This window comes from Ochlerotatus camptorhynchus, unplaced genomic scaffold (assembly GCF_037179485.1).
Source record: "Ochlerotatus camptorhynchus isolate MF236.1 unplaced genomic scaffold, CSIRO-AGI_Acam_v1.1 ptg000357l, whole genome shotgun sequence".
Lineage (NCBI taxonomy): Eukaryota > Metazoa > Arthropoda > Insecta > Diptera > Culicidae > Ochlerotatus > Ochlerotatus camptorhynchus.
This window is the reverse complement of record NW_027040845.1, coordinates 6,013,806-6,034,082: the sequence shown is the minus strand read 5'-3', so window position 1 is coordinate 6,034,082 and position 20,277 is coordinate 6,013,806. Positions and strand designations below refer to the sequence as shown.

The 20,277-nt window shown below is 40.3% G+C and overlaps 1 protein-coding gene across 1 annotated transcript in view; it reads right to left on the bottom strand.

The window, feature by feature from the left end:
• Positions 1-8,319: 8,319 nt before the first annotated feature.
• Cep164 (centrosomal protein 164) overlaps positions 8,320-20,277 on the bottom strand; it is a 48,800-nt gene continuing 36,842 nt past the window's right edge. The window contains exons 4-6 of the mRNA XM_065231460.1: positions 9,925-12,574; positions 9,530-9,863; positions 8,320-9,466 (exon numbers count right to left, since the gene is read on the bottom strand). Of these exons, the coding sequence (XP_065087532.1) occupies positions 9,186-9,466; positions 9,530-9,863; positions 9,925-12,574 (3,265 nt within the window). The 3' untranslated portion in view covers positions 8,320-9,185. The remainder of the gene's footprint in view (positions 9,467-9,529; positions 9,864-9,924; positions 12,575-20,277) is intronic.

Genomic DNA, 20,277 nt, shown 5'->3' with positions numbered 1-20,277 from the left:
GATTAACCCCGGTCCCATTCGAATTATCTCATTACTTATGAACGGCTCGTATATTTGACATTAATGGTGGATGTCAAAAGGATGGTTCACATTTATCTACATGAGAAAACAAAACTACCCAACGGTTGAGTTCTTTAAACTTACTATTGAATAGTGCCTTTCATTCGCTCTCACGTTTGTTGTCAAAAAAGTAACAGAAAACCACTCACTAGAGCTCTTTAGATGCAGGAAGTTGCGTTGCGTTTATAACGGATTAATTCGTAGATTGCATACTGGCAACAGTAATGCATCTACTTTAACGTTCTGATTCTGATTGCTTGAGGAGAACTATGTGGGAGAGAAGTATGACAGTTACCATTGCCGGTCACGCCCATCTTCTCCGTTACGGGGAAAGGATATTGTTGATGTAAAATCTACTTAACGGGAGGTCATCGACTCACCGACCCCTCCATAGATCATACGGAGTTGGAAAGTTGGGTAGGAGAGGGTCAGGATTCGCTTAAGCAGGCAATGCGACCATAGAAATTAGGTTTTTAAATTTTGAAAAATATATCAGTTAGGTACTATACATCATCTGAAGGAGCTTCGTTTTCTGAGCACAACGATATTTGTTTCGATCACTTACTACCATCACAGAGAACAGACATGGAGGCTGGAACAAAATTTCTCTAAAAACTTGTGTAAAGATTCCTATTTGACTTAAGCGCCATTAACGGCGACTTCCCCACTTAAAAATCCTCTTTGACAACATGATGGCGCTGGCGTTGCACAAATTACACTAGACACTAAGTGCTAGTAGCGCCAAGTGGCAATTTTCAACAGAAAATTTATCGATACTAGCGCCAAATTGGTCGAAAGTGGAAAATTTATAGAGAAAATCAGGAGATGCTAACACCACGCAACGGCGACGTTCCCACTTATTTTACACAAGTTTCTAACCGAGCTTGAACGTCTGTTCTCTGTGCTACCATCTCGATTTGTAAATCAAGATATAAAGCAAAATAACCACTTCACTGTTTGACACAAAACTCACAAATCGACCGCTTGCTCCCATACAAAGTACCACCGAGCGGCGCTAAGATAGTGATTTTTGTTAATGTAGGGGGAAGAGGGGCACAGCGAACAGGTGGGGCATAGTGAGCATCCCGCAGTTTGGCTCTGAATCTTCAGCTGCATGAAACAAATCAACTGGTAGTAGGTTCAATACCATTACGATATTGATCCCACCGACAAACCGACATGAATGACCATAACAAAAACAATAAAATTTCTGATCAAAGCACACTACTGACATCTGGCTCCGTGTTCGCGGGAAATATTTAGCTAACCCAAGAAACCCGCATGCAAAAGTTATGACTTGGTTCGTGCCTGATCTATTCTGGACAAATTATTTTTATCTAGATCAAAAAATCGTATGGTTTTGACAGTTCAGATCACTGCTCATTTAAATCGGCCGTTTATGATTTTCGGGCATGAGTCAAATTAAGTGTCATGGTGTTGATCCTACCACCAACCAATTTGTTCTAAACGGCCGGAAGTCCAAGCTGGTGCACGGGATGCTCACTATGCCCCACCTGTTCACTATGCCCCTCTTACCCCTAATCACATTTATTTAAAATAGTTCCAGTGGCGTCATCAGTTAATGTGATTGCAAATCTGAAAACTAGGTGTCGCATGACCAGTTTTACCCGAGGTTTTACCTTTGCGTAAATTCATCAATAAACGTCAGAAAGGTCAATACTAGAGTCGGTGTATAATGAGTCACGCCAAGAGAAAAACAGTTGAACTCGCATCACGGTTTTCGAAAGATTCTCATTCTTTTCACTTGGCAACAGAGGACTTCTACAACAACTTCAAATGACTTCTAGCGAGAGAAAAAATATTGCGGCTGTAGTAAATCATTATATCAGTGATTTTGTCAAATTATCTTAACAAAAAATTGTAGAAATTCACATTACTAATCAATACCGAGCGTATCCCATGACAATTTAACGCTCACTGCGTGTTTATGCTCATTTCTTTGATTATATTTTATATTTTATTGCAATACCTTTCGTGGACTTTTCATAGCATCGTAATGTTTATTTACTTTGCACGATAGGTAGCCGGTTTGACAGTTCAATAGGTAGACTTGGCTTCACTCTTGGCGTGACTCATTATACACCGACTCTAGTCAATACCAGTGCACAAATCCGTCAGGTTCAATGAGTCATTTTCATAAGAATATGAACTGCCATCTGCCTCATCATTCACTGCCTCGTGAGAGTCTGAATGATTGAGAGGTAAACGAGTTACTGACAGCCGAGCACTCAGTTAGTAGCTCAGTCCGCACGTTTATTCTTCCGTGATGGTACCCAATAAATACTTGTTTTGAATGACTGAGCGTACATTTTCTATGGAAAAATGCCTCAATTACATGCTGTGTGAGCGAAGGCAACCGGTGTGAGTCGCCTGTTCGTGAGTGACTGAATGTTTTTGTTGGCGCTTTCATTGCCTCGTCCTTTATCGTTTGGTACAAACGGTCTGCACAGAGCAATTGGTGTTGACGGCGACTCTGTAGCTCTTTACTCCTATGAGAAAATCCATAAGCAAACGTCAGACTGTGCGTGAAACATGGCGGACTTTGTACTATCCTTTCACTCCACCGAAAATTCCCATAAGAAACTGTCTAAATTTGCTGGAAGAGCAAATTTTTCGACGGTGCCGTCAACGCCAATGGATTGAATAGTGCAGTGCTTTCACACTCAGCCTAAGCAGTCAATAATTTTACGCTCTGGTCAATACAACTTATTTGGTAACCATAACACAGAGAACAGACATGGAGGCTCGAACAAAATTTCTCTAAAAACTTGTGTAAAGATTCCTATTTGACTTAAGCACTAACGGCGACTTCCCCACTTAAAAAACCCTCTTTGACAACATGATGGCGCTGGCGTTGCACAAATTACACTAGACACTAAGTGCTAGTAGCGCCAAGTGGCAATTTTCAACAGAAAATTTATCGATACTAGCGCCAAATTGGTCGAAAGTGGAAAATTTATAGAGAAAATCAGGAGATGCTAACACCACGTAACGGCGACGCTCCCACTTATTTTACACAAGTTTCTGACCGAGCTTGAACGTCTGTTCTCTGTGACCATAATGTGTGTATGGATAATTTAGCCACCTGTGTGTCAAAATCTGAAACTGTGTAAAAGCTCCGACATAAGATTGCTTCGAATAGCTTGGCATAGTCGTAAGTATAATGTTAGGCGCATGACCAAACTCGAATGCGCAATTTAATTTGATAAAATGATATTTGAATTGATCAAACGAGCTATTATGACTTTAGAAAAACTCTCTGGCCTTGAATTTTCCAATCACAGAAAAGTTTATATTCAGCTCGCACAGGATGCCGATTTAATTGCATAGTTGGTTTTAACTCCGACCCAATTTGATGCGGGATCGATTCATTATAAGTGGTGGAGTGCTCGAAGTGAGAGTAGATCAAATTTCGATCTATAGCAGAAGTGATCTTCCAAGTTTAAAAGTTGAAAAAGTGATTCATTGTTGGAAAAAAGGAATTTATTTCCAACTAAACTCGAAGTAATTCCGCGAGTGTAATATCAACAAATACTGAAATACTAATTTCAAAAGTTTTTTTTTATTATTGAATTCTTTTTGTGAGTTGGGTAGGAAATTTTGAGATTTAGAGAACACTTGAATTCGTGCAAAAGCATTAACCAAATTAAGATAAGATTAGTGCTAGCCAATTTTGACCTACAGATATGAAATTATCACGATGTTTAGGCTCAGCCTATCAACGGCGTGGGCGGTTTATACCGATCCATTGGTATCGGATCATTTGGCGGGGAGTATTGTGCGCTAGCGGACGTGACGCTGTTTTGAGTCAGCCCCCGCGCATGCAACGAAATTCGAGCAGCTGTACGTTAGATTTCCACCGCTTGAGTTCTGAAGCCAGTACACGACGTCGAGCAGTACCAATCGAGCTCTACCCTCCATCCTTTCCGGGGACTTATTTACCCTGAAGTTGGTCGCCGGAAATGTTCATCGGCACTACTTCTCCGTCAGTACGACCACGTGTGTAGTCGAGATCGACAACAGCTACAGCTTCGTTGGACACCGTGGGCTGCGTCGTTGATTAAGGTCAGATCCATACGTATTTTGCTTCAATTTGAACACCCTTGTTCGAAGGAAAAAACGAAGAACTCGTAGATATTAAATTTTGGAATTAGTCGTGATGTCACACTCGAGTTTGTTCTCATAGGATGTTTTGAGTAAATTCGACCCTCTTCAACTATTAGCATCCTCAAATAGACTATTGTTAAACTCATAAAAAGTGAAATAATTACTTCCAATTTAGTTTGAGGCTTCACCAAGATCACAGAGAACAGACGTCCAACTTCGGTCAGAAACATGTGTAAAGATAAGTGGAAACATACCCCATAACGTGGGTAGTTGACCTTTTCGTGGTATAAGATGTAAGATGTAAGATCTACCACCGATTCCTTGTCTTGACTACTTCAAACTAGGGGTACAGGATTTTTCAGTAATCCAAGGAACAAATCTTAGTCCTTGTTACTTTTTATGCCTTGTTGATAGTGATAAGTCCCTCGGGATTCCTGGACCGAGGATGATATTGAAACAAGGAAAAAAATTAGTTAGTTAGTCTTCATCTATGTGATTCCTAATCTTCTATTCGTTGTTCCCTAGTTTGAAGTGGTCAAGACTAGGGTTCTGATGCATGGTCACTATCGGTGTCATTCTTTAATTTTGTTGCTAAGGAATCCAATTTTGACTGACAAAGGGGCGCGCCTTAGGAGGGTGTTCCAACACTCCGAAGGGTATAAATAGCGGGACCTTTCAATTAGAATCGATTCCTTGCAATGAAGGCAAGAATGACAGCTGTATCAAAACCGAATACTTCATCATTTTTCAATAGTGATGAAGTAATACGACATTCACTAAACTAAGGACACGGGATATACTACAATAGATCAATTGAAAATTGCCACTTGGCGCTACCATCACTTAGTGTCTAGTGTGAATTGTGCAACCCCAGCGCCATCAGGTTGTCAAAGAGGGTTTTTAAGTGGGGAAGGTCACCGTTAGTGGCGCTTTAGACGAATAGGAATCTTTACACTAGTTTTTAGAGAAATTTTGTTCGAGCCTCAACATCTATTCTCTGTGCCAAGATCGCGTTCGAATATTTTTTTGTGACGAACGAATTGGGTGGCGTTTTGCCGAGACACTTTTATTGACGACTTGAATGTGTTTAGATGAGTTCAAGCAGAACTTTTCAAATGGACGTATGTAACATTGGATAGGAAATTAGAAACATTGGATAGCAATGTCTATATGAGATTATTAAATGCTATTTAAAAGTTAATGCTATTTTTTTAAATCTGTTTCTGCTATTAGTTGGATAAAGCGATAGCGTTTAAGAGAATTGTGAAAAATGTCGAGTTTTGCAAACACGGACAAGACTTTTGATAAAACAAAATCATACACCTTTTACTTGTGTACTACTCACATACACCCTGATTGATTCGTCGGTATCACACCTTGATTTTTACATACACCCTGCATGATTCGTCTATTTTACAGAAGGGCTTTCACATACGTCAAATCAGATACACCGGTTTTTGTTTTGCAGTGAAGATACGTCGGCAGCTCGAAAAGCATTGAGGAATTGTCGGTTGGTTGGTTTATTTACATAACTACCCAGAGTTGTGAAATAATCGAGCGGAGATGAGAGGGTCACCGCATTATCTGCTGTCAGATGTTATACGTTTTGTGTTTTTCGTATTAAGAAAGCGCTGGTGAGATTTGTATCTGAAGCTCAATATTAAAGTCAAGATTAAAATGCAATTTTATTAGAATACGCAAATACAAAAACAAACATACAAACTTGACGCATTTGCTGATTGATAGTGGTTGCTTTGTTTTTTTCACATACGACGCTTCACTGTGAGCGTATCTGCAGTTTTTGTGTTATCATCAAATTTTAACAGTTAAGTCATGTTGACAATAAAAGGGTGTATCAACACAATTTTAAAAACAATGAAAGAAGGTCACATAGGGCGTTCATTAAATATATTTTCCATAATGCATTACAATTTCAAACCTTGTTTTTCATTAACTCGTAGGAAAAGCATGTATTTTATATTCTGTTAGATGCAAAATATCCATTTGTTTATTTTTGCGACTTACGTCCTTTTGAAAAATTATGCTTGAGTTTGTAGTTTTCAGTGATTGAATTATCATCGGGGAATATAATGAGTTTTGAGGGTCACGTGTTGGTCGGTTCAGATTGTTAGATTTATTGTACTTAAAGTACAGTAAACCTGCCCTGAGTGGAAGTAATCTCGTGCCGGGATTAAATCACAGCTGACGGTCCTTCTGAGTAAAGAAGGTGGCGCTTAAGTCGTCAACTGAACGTAACAAACAGAATCGTTACAAGTCCAAGTGAACCCCTAGCAAGCAGGTCTGTCACGTTTAGCAGTGCCGATCATCGAGAATCAATCGTCTGGTCGGAAATAGTCGATTGCTCCAAGTGGTGTAAGTGACAAAGTTTTAGGTTCAGCACTGCAACTTGCATCTTGCATCTCCTTGACGCGAACACGTAGAACGATGAGACGTCCGATGGAGGTTCTTCCTCACTTTCGAAACCGCTTGTCAACGGCAAGTCGCAAGGACGTAAAACCAGTATGCGTTCGGGACGGTATGCAGCACTCGTCGTAAGTATATCACTCTCTCTAAACTTTCAGTTATTAAATTAGTTTCAGCAATTTTGACCGGATCAGCAACTGAAAATCCTATGTGAAAACAAATTCCGAAGAAAAATTGAACGTCATATTTGTTCGAACGCACAGCCTACTCAACTTTTTGTTTCACCATCGAGGTGAGTAAGTGAGTGATGCACAACTTAATATTAAGTAGTTTGAAGTTGACGTTGGGTGAAAACAACTTAGTAGTAAGTTGTATGTTTACATGTGCGCGTATGACAACTACTTCAAGCCTTTTAACTCAAAATTAACTTTTCGCACGCATGAGATGAACTAGCCAGCTGAATGAAAATCTAAATAATAAAGTTAAAAAAAACTTCCCGCACGCAATCTTTGACCTGGGTGGATGGAACTCAATATTAGGTACTTTTATCGTTCCGTGTAGTGGTGTCCAATTTATATTCGAAAAATCGATTGATCGATTAACGAACCAAAAAATCAATTATTTATGGCAGGATCATCAGCCATCGTTTCAAGCATGTTCTACATTCTCATTGCTGGACAAATGACAGCACAACGAACAGAAAGTAATCGATTATTAATCGAGTAATTAAAACATGGGATATCAATGATCTTCTTCTTCATCGCACCCATTCAACACACATGGACCAATTGGGGAACGCTGGCAAATCTACTAATTCATAAGTGCTGAAAATTGTATTACAAACATCAGATATGCAATGTGTTTGATGACAGCAAGATGTCGGATTCGACGTAGATTCAACAGAAAGTGAGATTTCTGCTGACTTTATTCTGATTCTGGATTAAGACAGAGTTGACAGTCTTTTTGATTTGTTGTCTTCGATAAAAGAGAAGTGACAAAAACAGGTAACTCAAGAGCAGTAAGGCATATAAATGTATATAAATGCGATATCAGTGTAATATAACGGGCGTGTACAAATCGTTCAGATCTCTACTTCTTCTTAAAGACATTAAAAAAGGAAACCCCCAATGACTGCTGCTTTTCTTCTAGCTTTTCGCTTGGATTCACATTTATCGGTGCGTTTGTTGTTGCTTTTGATGGTCAATATACCCTGTTACAGCACTATATTGGTTAAATTTCAGAAAATTTCTTCCCTTAGCTGTAGCAATTTAAAGAGAAAATCAATGAAGAGAATCGATCATCGCAGTTAGGCCCTTATGCAAGCTCACTGTCGAAGTTTAATTTGAGTATTTTCAGCTGCATTGCTCAATAACCTTTATCTATCAAAGTGCTGCTCATGTTTTAAAGAAAGAGTCAACTCCAACAAAGGGGAAATAGTTTATAAGTATTTTCAGGATTGCTCAATAGTTTTTATCTATCTAAAAGCTGTTCATTCTGAAGGAGTCAACTGCTAGAGAGAGGAGTTATTTAGGACCAATAAAAAACCAGCAAAATTTTAGCACTTTGTTCTAAGAAGGAGATTTTTATCGATGGGCCCAATCTTTAGATCCATAGGCCAACATAAGAACCATTTCCCCTATATCTTTACGAATGGAACCTTTATGATTTGTCAAGTTTTCATTTTAATTAGGCCATTAGGCCATTAGGCCAGATGACCATTATGTCAAACTGCATCATGCCAAATGACCTACCTACCGCTTCTATATGTGTTCCAATTATGGCTATAGGAATTACTTTTCACTCGGTACATCTATCGTTATGCTATGTTCAGAACAAAGCATTCTGAAGCATTCTTCCTTATTCCCTAACATATTCTAGCAGAGATGACCCGCTTCCTAAAAGCAATAACGCAAAGGTTAAGTAGAGGCCAACAAGACGCTTAAAGCTATCATCAGTGTGTTTGCATCATAACACCACCGACAAACCGACATGAATGAGCATAGCAAAAACAATAAAAATTCTGACCAAAGCACACTACTGACATCTGGCTCCGTGTTTGCGGGAAATATTTAGCTAAGCCATGAACCCGCATGCAAAAGTTATGAATTGGTTCGTGTCTGATCTATTCTCGACAAATTATTTTTATCTAGATCAATAAATCCTGTGGTTTTGACAGTTCGAATCCCTGCACATTTAAATCGGCCGATTACGATTTTCGGGCATAAGTCAGAATGAAGTGTCATGTCGGTTTGTCGTTTGTGATAACACGACGATAGAAGTTTTTTTTACTCGTATGAGGAGAAAGGATATACTACAATATACTACGATATATGATTTTTGTGCAAACAGTGGGGCCACCTTAGAGTTGCAGAACAAAGCATTGCTTAATGACATGGTCGACGTGGACGATCTTCTCAGGTACTTGTACACGCCCAACATAAAAATTCAACCATAAATGCTAAAATCATAATTTGAAACAGCACAAAACTTACCTAACATAAACAAGCACACCTTCAATCAAAATTGAAGTCTATCACAACAGTATTGAAATTACCGTTCAAAATTTTAAAACCTTACCCAAAGGACTTCTTCTTCAGAAGCTCGTGTTCGGATTTTGCTTGCCGTAGCCAATTCTTCAGATCCCGTGTCTTCTCCAGCAGATTTACGGTATACTGATGGTGCTGCTGCTGCTGCTGGTGGTGATATTGGTGCTGCTGTCCCTGCTGATGAGAAGACGTATTTCCTCCTAGGCCCAGGGTTCCCGGCTTCGGGGACATCACGATATCGCAAAAGTGCTGCGAAGGATTATTCAGGTAGTCTAGCTCCTCGTATCCGCTTGCTTGATGATTGGGGTCTAGAAGAGATATAATGCAACTGCAATAGGTGCCCCCTAAGCGGCAGCGTCACTCGTACTTACTCAAAATATTCCAGATATCTTGAATCTCACTGTGCAAATTTTCCAGGTATTTGAATGTTTCGTTCGATTCGTGCCCAGCGAATGGCCGTCGAATGTTGCCATGTTCCGTGGGGACATCAGTGCTGCTGAAACCGGAACTCGAGTAAGACGACAGATCACTCAACGCCTCCTTCGGTTTCATTTTGATTTCGATACTCTCCGTTAGTGTGGGACGATCCTTCTCCGACAGTTTTTGCAACGAGCGCTCTAGATGGCGCAACCGAATAACCTTCTCGCCCAGGAGGGCACGAGTACGATGCAATGTCACCTCCATCTCCGTTAGCTCTTTCTCCTCCTGAAAATATGCATAATTTATCAAATGTCCATTAAACAGAACCTAAATTGTCAAGACTTACATTGAAGATCTGATCCACGGTGTGCTTGTTCTTCATCGTGTGCTTCACCGAAATGTCCCGCTGTTTCGATTTGAACAGATTCTTCTGTGCCCGCAGTGACTCCTTGGCCCGCATTACCGAGTCCCGTTCGAGCAAAATACGGTGCTTGAAGAAGTCAAGCTCCGTACTGCCACCGTTGTTTGCCAGGTCACTAAATGGGTACCGCAGATGGTAGGGCGTATCCATGTTACAGTCCGGAATCTGATCCTCCAGTTCCTCAAGCTTCTTGAGCTGGATTCGTAGATTTTCCACCGGAGTGCAAGGCCGCTCTCGGTCATGCTTGGACGAGTTCAGCTTCGAGGTGGATGCCGATTTGGTTTTCGTGAAGAGCTTTCGCTTCTGTCGAGTCATCGGAACGCTATTCTTATCGTGGTTCTTGTCAAACTCGGAATCCGAACTGAAATTGTCGTCACGAACGTTAGCAAAGATGCTACGAATCTGGAAGTAGTTCTTAGAATAGGTCGTTTCGCTGTGACTTGTATCTTCGGTGTTCTGTACTCGGTTATTATTCAGGATAAATGGTTTGCGAGGTTCAGTTGGAGCGGAAGAAGCCACCTGTTGTTTATGGGTGTTACCATTGTAGTGAAGTAGTTTGTTCTTGTTCTCGGCTAGATAATTGTTCTTGACCGGGAAACGCTTCGAAGCAGCCGATGGAGGAGGAGTGCTGATTGAAGATTTCTCCGAGTTCATCATGAGAGACGGAGGTCCGGCGGTGCTCGACCTAGCTTCGTACGGATAATGAGAGGTAGGCTTCGAGTGGGTGCGATCATCCGTTTCGTAACTGTTACTGAGCAGACTTTGCTGCTGTTGTTCACGCCGTTTCTTACGCCTTTCGAGAGAAATCCTAACGTCTGTCTTCAGACGAGTATATTTCTCTTTCAAACATTTGTACTTGTCTTCGAGCAGTCGCTTCTCGCAGCGAATCTTCTCGTACAACCGGTCTTCGCCAGTTTCCCGCATACGTTGTCGTTCGACCTCCAATTCATGGGCCATCTTAATCTTCATCTCCGTCAGGTTGGTAGCATGCTCTTTTTTGAGAAGCTCCTCTTCCATTTTCAAATCACGCTCCAGTTCTTCTACAATTTCATCGTGATTCTTCTGAAGAGTTGCCATCGTGGCTTTATGCTCATCAGTAACCTCTTTAACCTTCCTGTCGAACTCTTCCTGTAGCGTTTCCCTATAGATCCGATACTCTTTTTCATTTTCCTCCTCATAATCAGCCTTCATCTCATTAAGTTTTACCTGATAGAACTCTTTAATCTCCTCAATATTCTTCTGATGAGAATCGTTTAGTTTGTCCTTCTCTTTGGCCAACAATTCTTCGAAACAGTTCTTTTCCTTTGTCAACTCATTCTGTATGTTCGCTTCCTCCAAAACTCTCAGACTCTGCAGCTCCTCCTCCAGTTTCGCCTTATATCGCGCCTTCTCATCCGCAATTGAATCCTTTAGATGTCTTATTGAATCATCACTAACCCTTTCAACGGAAAATCTTCTTCCCACGTCCTTAACCATCTCTGCCTTACTGTCTATCACTGCGCTCGCAACCGATTCTTCCTCGGATGACTCCGTTGAGCTTGGAGACTTCTTCTCCGAACCTTCCACTGCTTCTTCCTCCTCCGCTTCTTCTTCAGCATCGTTATCATAGCCCTCGGCAATCTCCTCAAAATTTATCAAGGAATCGTCTCTCACCGCTTCTAGTTTATTCGATTTCAACTCTGCATTCAAATCGATATCAAACCGAACACTCTTCCTCTCATCCGAGGAATCCTCATTCGGTGTTCCTTTGCTCTTAATATACGTCAGACTTGAGTCCCTTAAAATTCCCTTCACTTCCTCCTTCCTCCCAAATTCCAAACTGTCAAACTCTGGTTTTTTATTCGATTTCAAAAACTGTGACCCCGTACCGGTAATGGAGAACCCCTGAAAAGACCCGCGAGACAAGCTGTTCTCCGATCGATCCCTCAGGCTCGCACCCAAATTAAACGATATTTTCGGTGACAGCGCCATCGCTCCTCCACCCTCATCAATCTTCCTCTCCGGAACCGCCAACTCCAACCGTTGACTGTTGTTTTCCTTATTCGAATCTCCACTTTCCTCTTCGTCCTCCTCGTTGCCAACTTCTTCACCCACCTCGATCTCGTCCTCTTCTTCCACTACAACACTCGGATCCTTTTCCGCCTGATCCTTCTTAATTTCAACCTCCTTCACACTATTCTCCCGGTCGGACTCCACCGATCCCGATCCCACGATCCCAAAAATCCGATCCTGTTCATAGGACTCCTTTCTGATAGCGCCCGCAGCGCAGTCGCTTCCATCAGCTTCTTCCTCAACAACCGCAGCCGGTGCCGGTGATTCGATTTCACACTTCTCACATCCACTGGCACTGCCGGCACTTCCACTTCCACTGCTGTTGTTGCTATTATTGCTGGCGGCCGATTTCAAGCTACGGAAACCGGAGTCGGCCAAAGATGTCGAGTCCGATCGATCCAGTGACAGAGCCTTCCGAGCGTCGACCACCTTTTGCCGATATAGGACGTCAATCGGATGTTCCCACTGGGACTTTCGGGTGTAGCGGTCGTAGTAGTAGTACGCTTTGACCTGTTTGCTGTAGCTGGAATGGGAAAACGAAACATTTGTTAGAAACTCATTTGTTTGGCTGAAAAAGTTAAATTGCAGAAGCTTTCCGTAATGTATGATATTAGTTTTTTGGGAGTCTTATTATATAGAAGATGAGTTAATAAGCACAGACAAATAGACGTTACTCTTTCTCCCCAATCGTCGTACACGCATTTAACGTTCATTTTAAATATTAATAATTTAGCGAATCCACCACCTCATCGCTGGAATCGGATCACTTTACTGTTATTTGGTAACGCACTCCACTAAAAGTATGGACGACTGAAACTGAAAAAGTTGTTTCAATCGAGTAAGGCAGTGCATTTTGACAGTTCGATTGGAACAACTTTTGACAGTCGTCGATAATTTTACTTAGGCTCTGAACCATTTGGTGGATTATTTTAACTTTTGGTTAAAATTTGACAGATGGAAAGTTATCGATTAACCCTGCTATCCGAGCGTGGTTATTTCTGACAGACAAGAAGTTAAATTTTGACAACCTTGGCTAAGTTCTGCTCGAAAACCGGTCGATCGACAGCACAGGGATTTTCGAACATAAAAAATAACTTTCGAAATGTCACTTTTAACCACGAGTTAAATTTAACTCGGCAAATGGTTCACAGCCTTAGAGGATTACAACCGATACGGAGCTTCATGCCACAACAACACATGTGCTGAACAGTGACTTGTGGAAATTGATGACAAGATGACAAATATAAATTAAAATATGTTCTGAATGTTACAGTGAATGCTATTCCTTGGCAGATTTACTAAAAATTCTATATAGTCAACGCAAGAATTTAATAAAAATAAAATCTCATCTGCCGAACGCACAGTAAGGTACTAATCGACGATTTCAATTCAACCGCAACACCCACACTTCACATAATTTAAGCGTTATAAAAATATACACATTTTCTGTAGTAAGAGAGGAAGGACAACCCACAGCCACCCACACACGGTTGATCCTTTTCCGATAGCTGTAGCCTGTTGTGTGGGCTCAAGTGCTCCAAAGATGTGGAGAAAGGGACGGTGCTCCACTGTTCACGTACGGTGGGATGCTGTCAACATCATGTACTTCAGCCTGATGGCAGCCATCACCAGTGCGCCAGTGGCAACATATTTTCCATGCCCATTCCCACAAATGCACTGGCATGTCTCCAACCTACATTCGTATGACGATACATATTTTTTACATAATCCCCGTGCATTTTCTCTAGTCCAAGTGGAACAAGGCAAAAATATGCAACTGCATACACACCAACCAAATGGGATGAGATGTTCTCGCCAGGGCCAGTGAATAGTGTGCTAGGTACCTACATATCGTTGTAATTTGCCACCGGGAAAATGCCAATAGAACAACGAGGCAACGTCGACGGCGACGAAACAGGATACACACTGTCGGAAGGTAGAAGGTAGGCAACCAGCACAGCAGCACCAGTGAGCAGGCAAATGCAATTCATTAACATTTCCAGATGAATTGCATTCCGTTCCGGGGACGGGATGTGCCGAGAAATTGACTTCCATGCCAACTTCCGAGGTTGGCTGGTGTGATGCATTGCGTCGAAATGTGTTGTGATTTATTTGCGTTTCATCGTGGAGAATTATATGAATATGAATTCACGAAATGTTAAATCTGTGAGCCGTATTAATTTTGTGATAAAATCCAAGATATAATCTTAGAAAAGGTTATCTGTTTACGCATTTTGAATCTTCTTCTTCTCCTTCCTTTTATTTAACGTCGGTCTCTGTTCCGCAATCTAGTGCCAATCACCGACGGACATCGATTGCCATCCATTGACGGCAATCGAATGTGCAGGAAGGCAGCTTCCACACCTGCGTAGTATATCACGCCCATTCAACACACATGAGCCGGGACCAACGGCTTTACTTCCCTTCCGTAGGGACGACGTGACCAGAGATTGTTATGCCACAAAAAAATCCCACCGACCTCGGCTGTGATTGAACCCAGACCCATTGGGGTGAGAAAGCAGTCAGGCTTACCACTACACCACCGGCGCCGGCTACGCATTTTGAATAATCTTTGAGGATCGAATGCTGTTACATTGTAGCTTTATTTTAGTGGATGGCCACTGAGGCCAGATTACGTCTAAGAAGATTCTCTGGTGCTCCATCGTATTTGTCATTGAAAATTAACGTAAATTGATGTATTACATGTCCATGTCTGAGCGAAAAGTGGTCTTCGGAACCGGTTTTCAGAAGATCTGGATACAGATCACTGTGGCCAGATTACGTACAGGAGGGATTTCTGGCACATACTTTCTTTTGAAATTTTGCGTAAATTGATCTGTGGCAGCCCATGTTCTGGCGGGGAGAACAAGGGTCATCGGAACCAGATTTTGGAAGAACCTGATACTGGCCACTGTGACTAGTTTATATCCAAGACAGATCTCTGGTACACTATCGTACTCGTCATTGAAATTTGGACGTCGGAACCGGCTTATGGAACATACGGATACAGGCAATTGTGGCCAGAATACGTCAAAGAGGTTTCTCGGGTACCCCATCGAACGGATTTCGGAAGATCAAGCTACTGTGCGTAATTGACGTCGCATGCTCATGTTCTGGCGGGGAGAACAAGGGTCCTCGGAACCGGATTTTGGAAGATCCCGATACTGGCCACTGCACAGTGGGCCAAGAATTAAATCTAGCAGGAAAAAAAAAATAACGCTCTGGTATTGCATCCAATTGAGTTGACGTCTTCAGTGAAGTATTTTGGTGAATAGTTCATGTTTTTACCACAAAGATGGCGCAGCGATACAATTTTTTTTTTTTTTTTTCACAAGATAAAGGTTTGCAGTCCTCGGCAAAGAATATATTTTTTTAGAAAATTCATTCCGGAAATCATGTGTTTTTTTCAAATTTCTTGTGAAATATATAGGGGAATTTACGCATTCTCGTCAATCTAAGCAGCTTCCGCACTTCTATTAGCATTTTCTCAGCGTCATGCTCATATATGACGTGTCTGTTTGTTTAAATTCATCTGCTGCTTGCTTCTCTATCCATTCCAATCGACAGAATTCTTCAAAACTGTTTGAAAACGTTTTTACAACGCTCCAAACTTCTCAGGTGAGTGTGACTATTGTCGGCCGTCTCTTTTTCTTCGGCAACCTTCCCTATAAAACTGCGTGTTAACCAGCTGTTCTATTATCGGCAACTCGAAATCAGCCCCATTTTGTAGTACGTATGCTTCATTTGAAGAAAAATCTGGCATAACAGGATTGCTAGGGCGTACAAATGTAATCAGATTGGAACTGAAAGACTAAATAATCGTTTGGATACATTCCGGGAAGTGTGTTGATGGTAAAACGTAGTGAAATTAACGTTTAAATTTCGGTTGCCGAAAATAGTCAATGGGTGCCTAAGCCGACATTTACCCTATTTTTAGTATTTTAAAAATTAAAACATTAATATGGAAAAGATTGGATTGATCAGTACCGATCGAGTAAAAATAATAAAAAAGTATTCTTTTAACGACTGTTCAAAAAGTAATACTAAAAACGTGAATTACAGGCAAATTTTATAAAACTTCGTAAACCTCAGTTGTTTAAAGATGTACAGCTTTTATGTCTTGGACAACTTTTCATAAAACTCTTTGTTCTACAACTTTGCTCAGGGCAGCAAACCTCTATCTTGCCAAATAAAAAAGTTTTTATTGCTGTGCCATCTTTGTGGCAAAAACTTGAACTATTTTTATTTACCAAATTCACAGAGAACAGACGTCCAAGCTCGGTCAGAAACTTGTGTAAAGTTAAGTGGAAACGTCGCCGTTACCTAGCGCTAGCATCTCCTGATTTCCTCTATAAATGTATCACTTTCGACCAATTTGGCGCTAGTATCGATAAATTATCTGTTGAAAATTGCCACTTGGCGCTACCAGCACTTAGTGTCTAGTGTAAGTTTTGCAACGCCAACGCCATCATGTTGCCAAAGAGGTTTTTAAGTGGGGAAGTCGCCGTTAGTGGCGCTTAAGTCAAATAGGAACCTTTACACAAGTTTTTATGGAAATTTTGTTCGAGCCTCAACGTCTGTTCTCTGTGCCAAATTGTAGTCCTAATTAATCCAAAAAACTTCACTGTGAACGTCAACTTAATTGGATGCAATTTCAGAGTGATCCTGCTAGATTTAATTCCTGGCCCACTATGCACTGTGGCTAGATTATATCCAGGAGAGATCTCTGATACACTACCGTACTCAGCATTGAAAATTAGCATCAATTGATGTGTCGTAACCGGATTTCGGAAAATCCAGTATGTGAGCTAAGAGGCAGTAGAAGATCCCAATGATCTTTGGACAGGTTATTTTGTCGTTTTATTCTAAAATACTATGAAATTATTGAACGCCTTTGTTTTCAAGAAATCATTGTGATCCACCACTTCCGGAAAAAAAAATATACCCCATTTAAATCTGGAATAACGCCGGAACAAAGTGACCAATTCCAGCTCTTCTGGAACATATCAAAACAAGAAGACCGCAATCAAAAATCGGTCAGAAATTACAATTTTGTATATTTATTTAAATATTTAAATACTAGCTGAGTGTGCCCGGCCTTGCTCGAGATTCAATATTAGCTGGAATTTATGTGCCGATTAAAAAAAAGCATGCTGTATTGTACGTAGCCCCCTCCCCCCTCTTATCTGAGGGGCTACCCCCTATGACCATCTCCTTATACCTCCTCATGCCAAATTTAGGTCCAGTTGCTTGATTAGTTCTCGAGTTATGCAGAAATGTCTGTTTCATTTGTCCCCTCTTACAGAGGGGGTCTCGAACCATCATAAGAACCTTTCCCGGCCCCAAAACCCCTGCATACAAATTTTCACGCCGATCGGTTCAGTAGTTTCGGAGTCTATAAGGGTCAGATAGACAGACAGACAGACAGACAGAAATTCATTTATTATATATTCCTAGATAGATAGAAGAGATGAACTAGCCTTCGGCTAAAAATTTCTCAAATAAGGATTTAAAAAAAAAACCTAGATAGACGGATAGATAGATAGATAGATAAAATCAGACGTTGTGAGGGCACAGATAAACATACATAACTCTCACAATCCCATTAATCGCAATTAAGGTTTTCGCAGGGGATGGAAATGGCTGTCATATCGCTTAAGTTTGCTGCGTACCGAACATCTGCAACGTTGTCAGCGGTACCATGATATGTTTGGTTGCATTTTTTTTTAACTCTTTATTTGTTCCAAATTCAAAATAAATTACATTTCATTTTTAACTTAGGTGCTCCAGTTACTGCAGTAACGTACCAGCCTTAATTGTTATGATGTATATCTAAGTGTTTTTACATTGTTCATGTCTTGGCAATTAAGTATTTTAAACAGGTTTTTTTATACCTGCATGTCAGTATAACAATTGATATCTTAAAACTAAAAACTAAAACTAAATCTTATCTAAGTATAAAGAGAATTAATCGTTGCAATTGAGGATTGCAACGATTTTTGCCTGAAATTATTCATTATTTTGTTGGACATTTGTTCTAAAGTCTCAACATTCGAAATTCTATGTACCTCAGTAGTACTGTACCAGGGAGGCAACTTCAAAATCATTTTCAGAACTTTGTTCTGAATCCTTTGAAGTGCTTTTTTCCTGGTAGTGCAACAACTAGACCATATTGGCACAGCGTAAAGCATGGCCGGTCTAAAAACTTGTTTAAATATTAGAAGTTTATTCGTCAGGCAAAGTTTGGATTTCCTGTTTATAAGAGGATACAAACATTTAATATATTTGTTACATTTAGCTTGAATGCCCTCAATGTGATCTTTAAAAGTTAATTTTTGGTCAAGTATTAATCCAAGATATTTCACTTGGTTTGACCAGGAAATTGGAACTCCGTTCATAGTGACTATGTGACTACTACTAGGTTTCAAAAACGAAGCTCTAGGCTTGTGTGGAAATATTATAAGTTGAGTTTTGGAAGCGTTGGGAGAAATCTTCCATTTTTGTAAATAAGAAGAGAAAATATCTAAACTTTTCTGAAGTCTGCTGCAAATAACACGAAGACTTCTTCCTTTAGCGGAAATGCCTGTGTCATCAGCGAACAAAGATTTGTGGCAACCCTGAGGCAAATCAGGGAGGTCCGAAGTGAAAATGTTATACAATATAGGCAAAAGAATGCTACCCTGAGGAACTCCTGCTCTAACAGGTAGTCGATTAGATTTGGAATTTTGATAATTTACCTGCAGAGTTCTGTCAGTTAAATAATTTTGAACTAATTTCATAATATAAAGTGGAAAATTAAACTTTTTCAATTTAGCAATAAAACCTTCATGCCAAACACTGTCGAATGCTTTTTCTATGTCTAGAAGAGCAACTCCAGTTGAGTGGCCTTCCAATTTGTTTGAACGAATTAAATTGGTAACTCTCAAGAGTTGATGAGTAGTTGAATGCCCATGGCGAAATCCAAACTGCTCATCTGCAAAAATTGAGTTCGTATTGATGTGAAGCATCATTCTATTTAAAATTATCTTTTCAAAAAGTTTACTTATTGAAGAAAGCAAACTTATTGGACGGTAGCTAGAAGCTTCAGCTGGATTTTTATCCGGTTTTAAAATTGGAACAACTTTTGCATTTTTCCATTTATCAAGAAAGTATGCCAAATGGAAACATCTGTTAAATAACTTTACCAAGAAAGACAAGGTACTCTCTGGGAGTTTTTTGATGAGGATATAGAAAATTCCATCATCACCTGGAGCTTTCATATTTTGAAACTTTTTAGTTATAGACATTACTTCGTCCAAATCAGTCCCCCAGGAATCATCAAAAATATTTTCCCGAGAGAAAATATTCAGAAAATCCCGAGCAACCTGATTCTCAATAGGACTAGTAAGACCCAAACTGAAATTATGGGAACTCTCGAATTGCTTAGCAAGTTTCTGAGCTTTTTCCAAATTTGTGATCAAAATTTTACCACCTTCTTTAAGCGCTGGAATAGGCTTTTGAGGTTTTTTCAAAATTTTTGTGAGTTTCCAAAAGGGTTTGGAACTCGGGTCTAATTTAGAAATATTATTTTCAAAAGTTTTGTTCCTCAGGGCAGAGCATCGCTTTTTAATTTGTTTTTGCAAATCCCGCCAGATAACCTTCATGGCAGGATCGCGTGTTCTTTGATATTGTCTCCTACGGACATTTTTAAGACGGATCAAGAGCTGAAGATCGTCGTCTATTATAATTGAATCGAATTTAACCTCGCATTTTGGTACTGAGGCAGCTCTTGCTGCAACTATAGAAGTAGTCAGAGATTCAAGAGCATAATTAATTTCATCTTTGGTTTGCAAAGGAATGTTTGGATCGAAGTTATATTCCATAAATGTTCGATACTGCTCCCAATCAGCTCTATGGTAATTGAAAGTAGAGCTGTTGGGATTAAAAATTATTTCTTGGGATATTTCAAAAGTTACTGGAAGGTGATCAGAACCGAAGTCAGCATGGGTAACCAATTGGCTACAAAGTTGACATGAATCAGTTAAGACCAAATCAATAGTGGAGGGATTTCTTGCAGAAGAAAAGCATGTTGGGCTGTTTGGATATTGAATAGTGTAATAACCTGCAGAACAATCATCAAACAGAATATTACCATTGGAATTGCTTTGAGCATTATTCCATGAGCGGTGTTTTGAATTAAAATCACCAATAATGAAGAATTTAGACCTATGACGGGTAAGTTTCTGG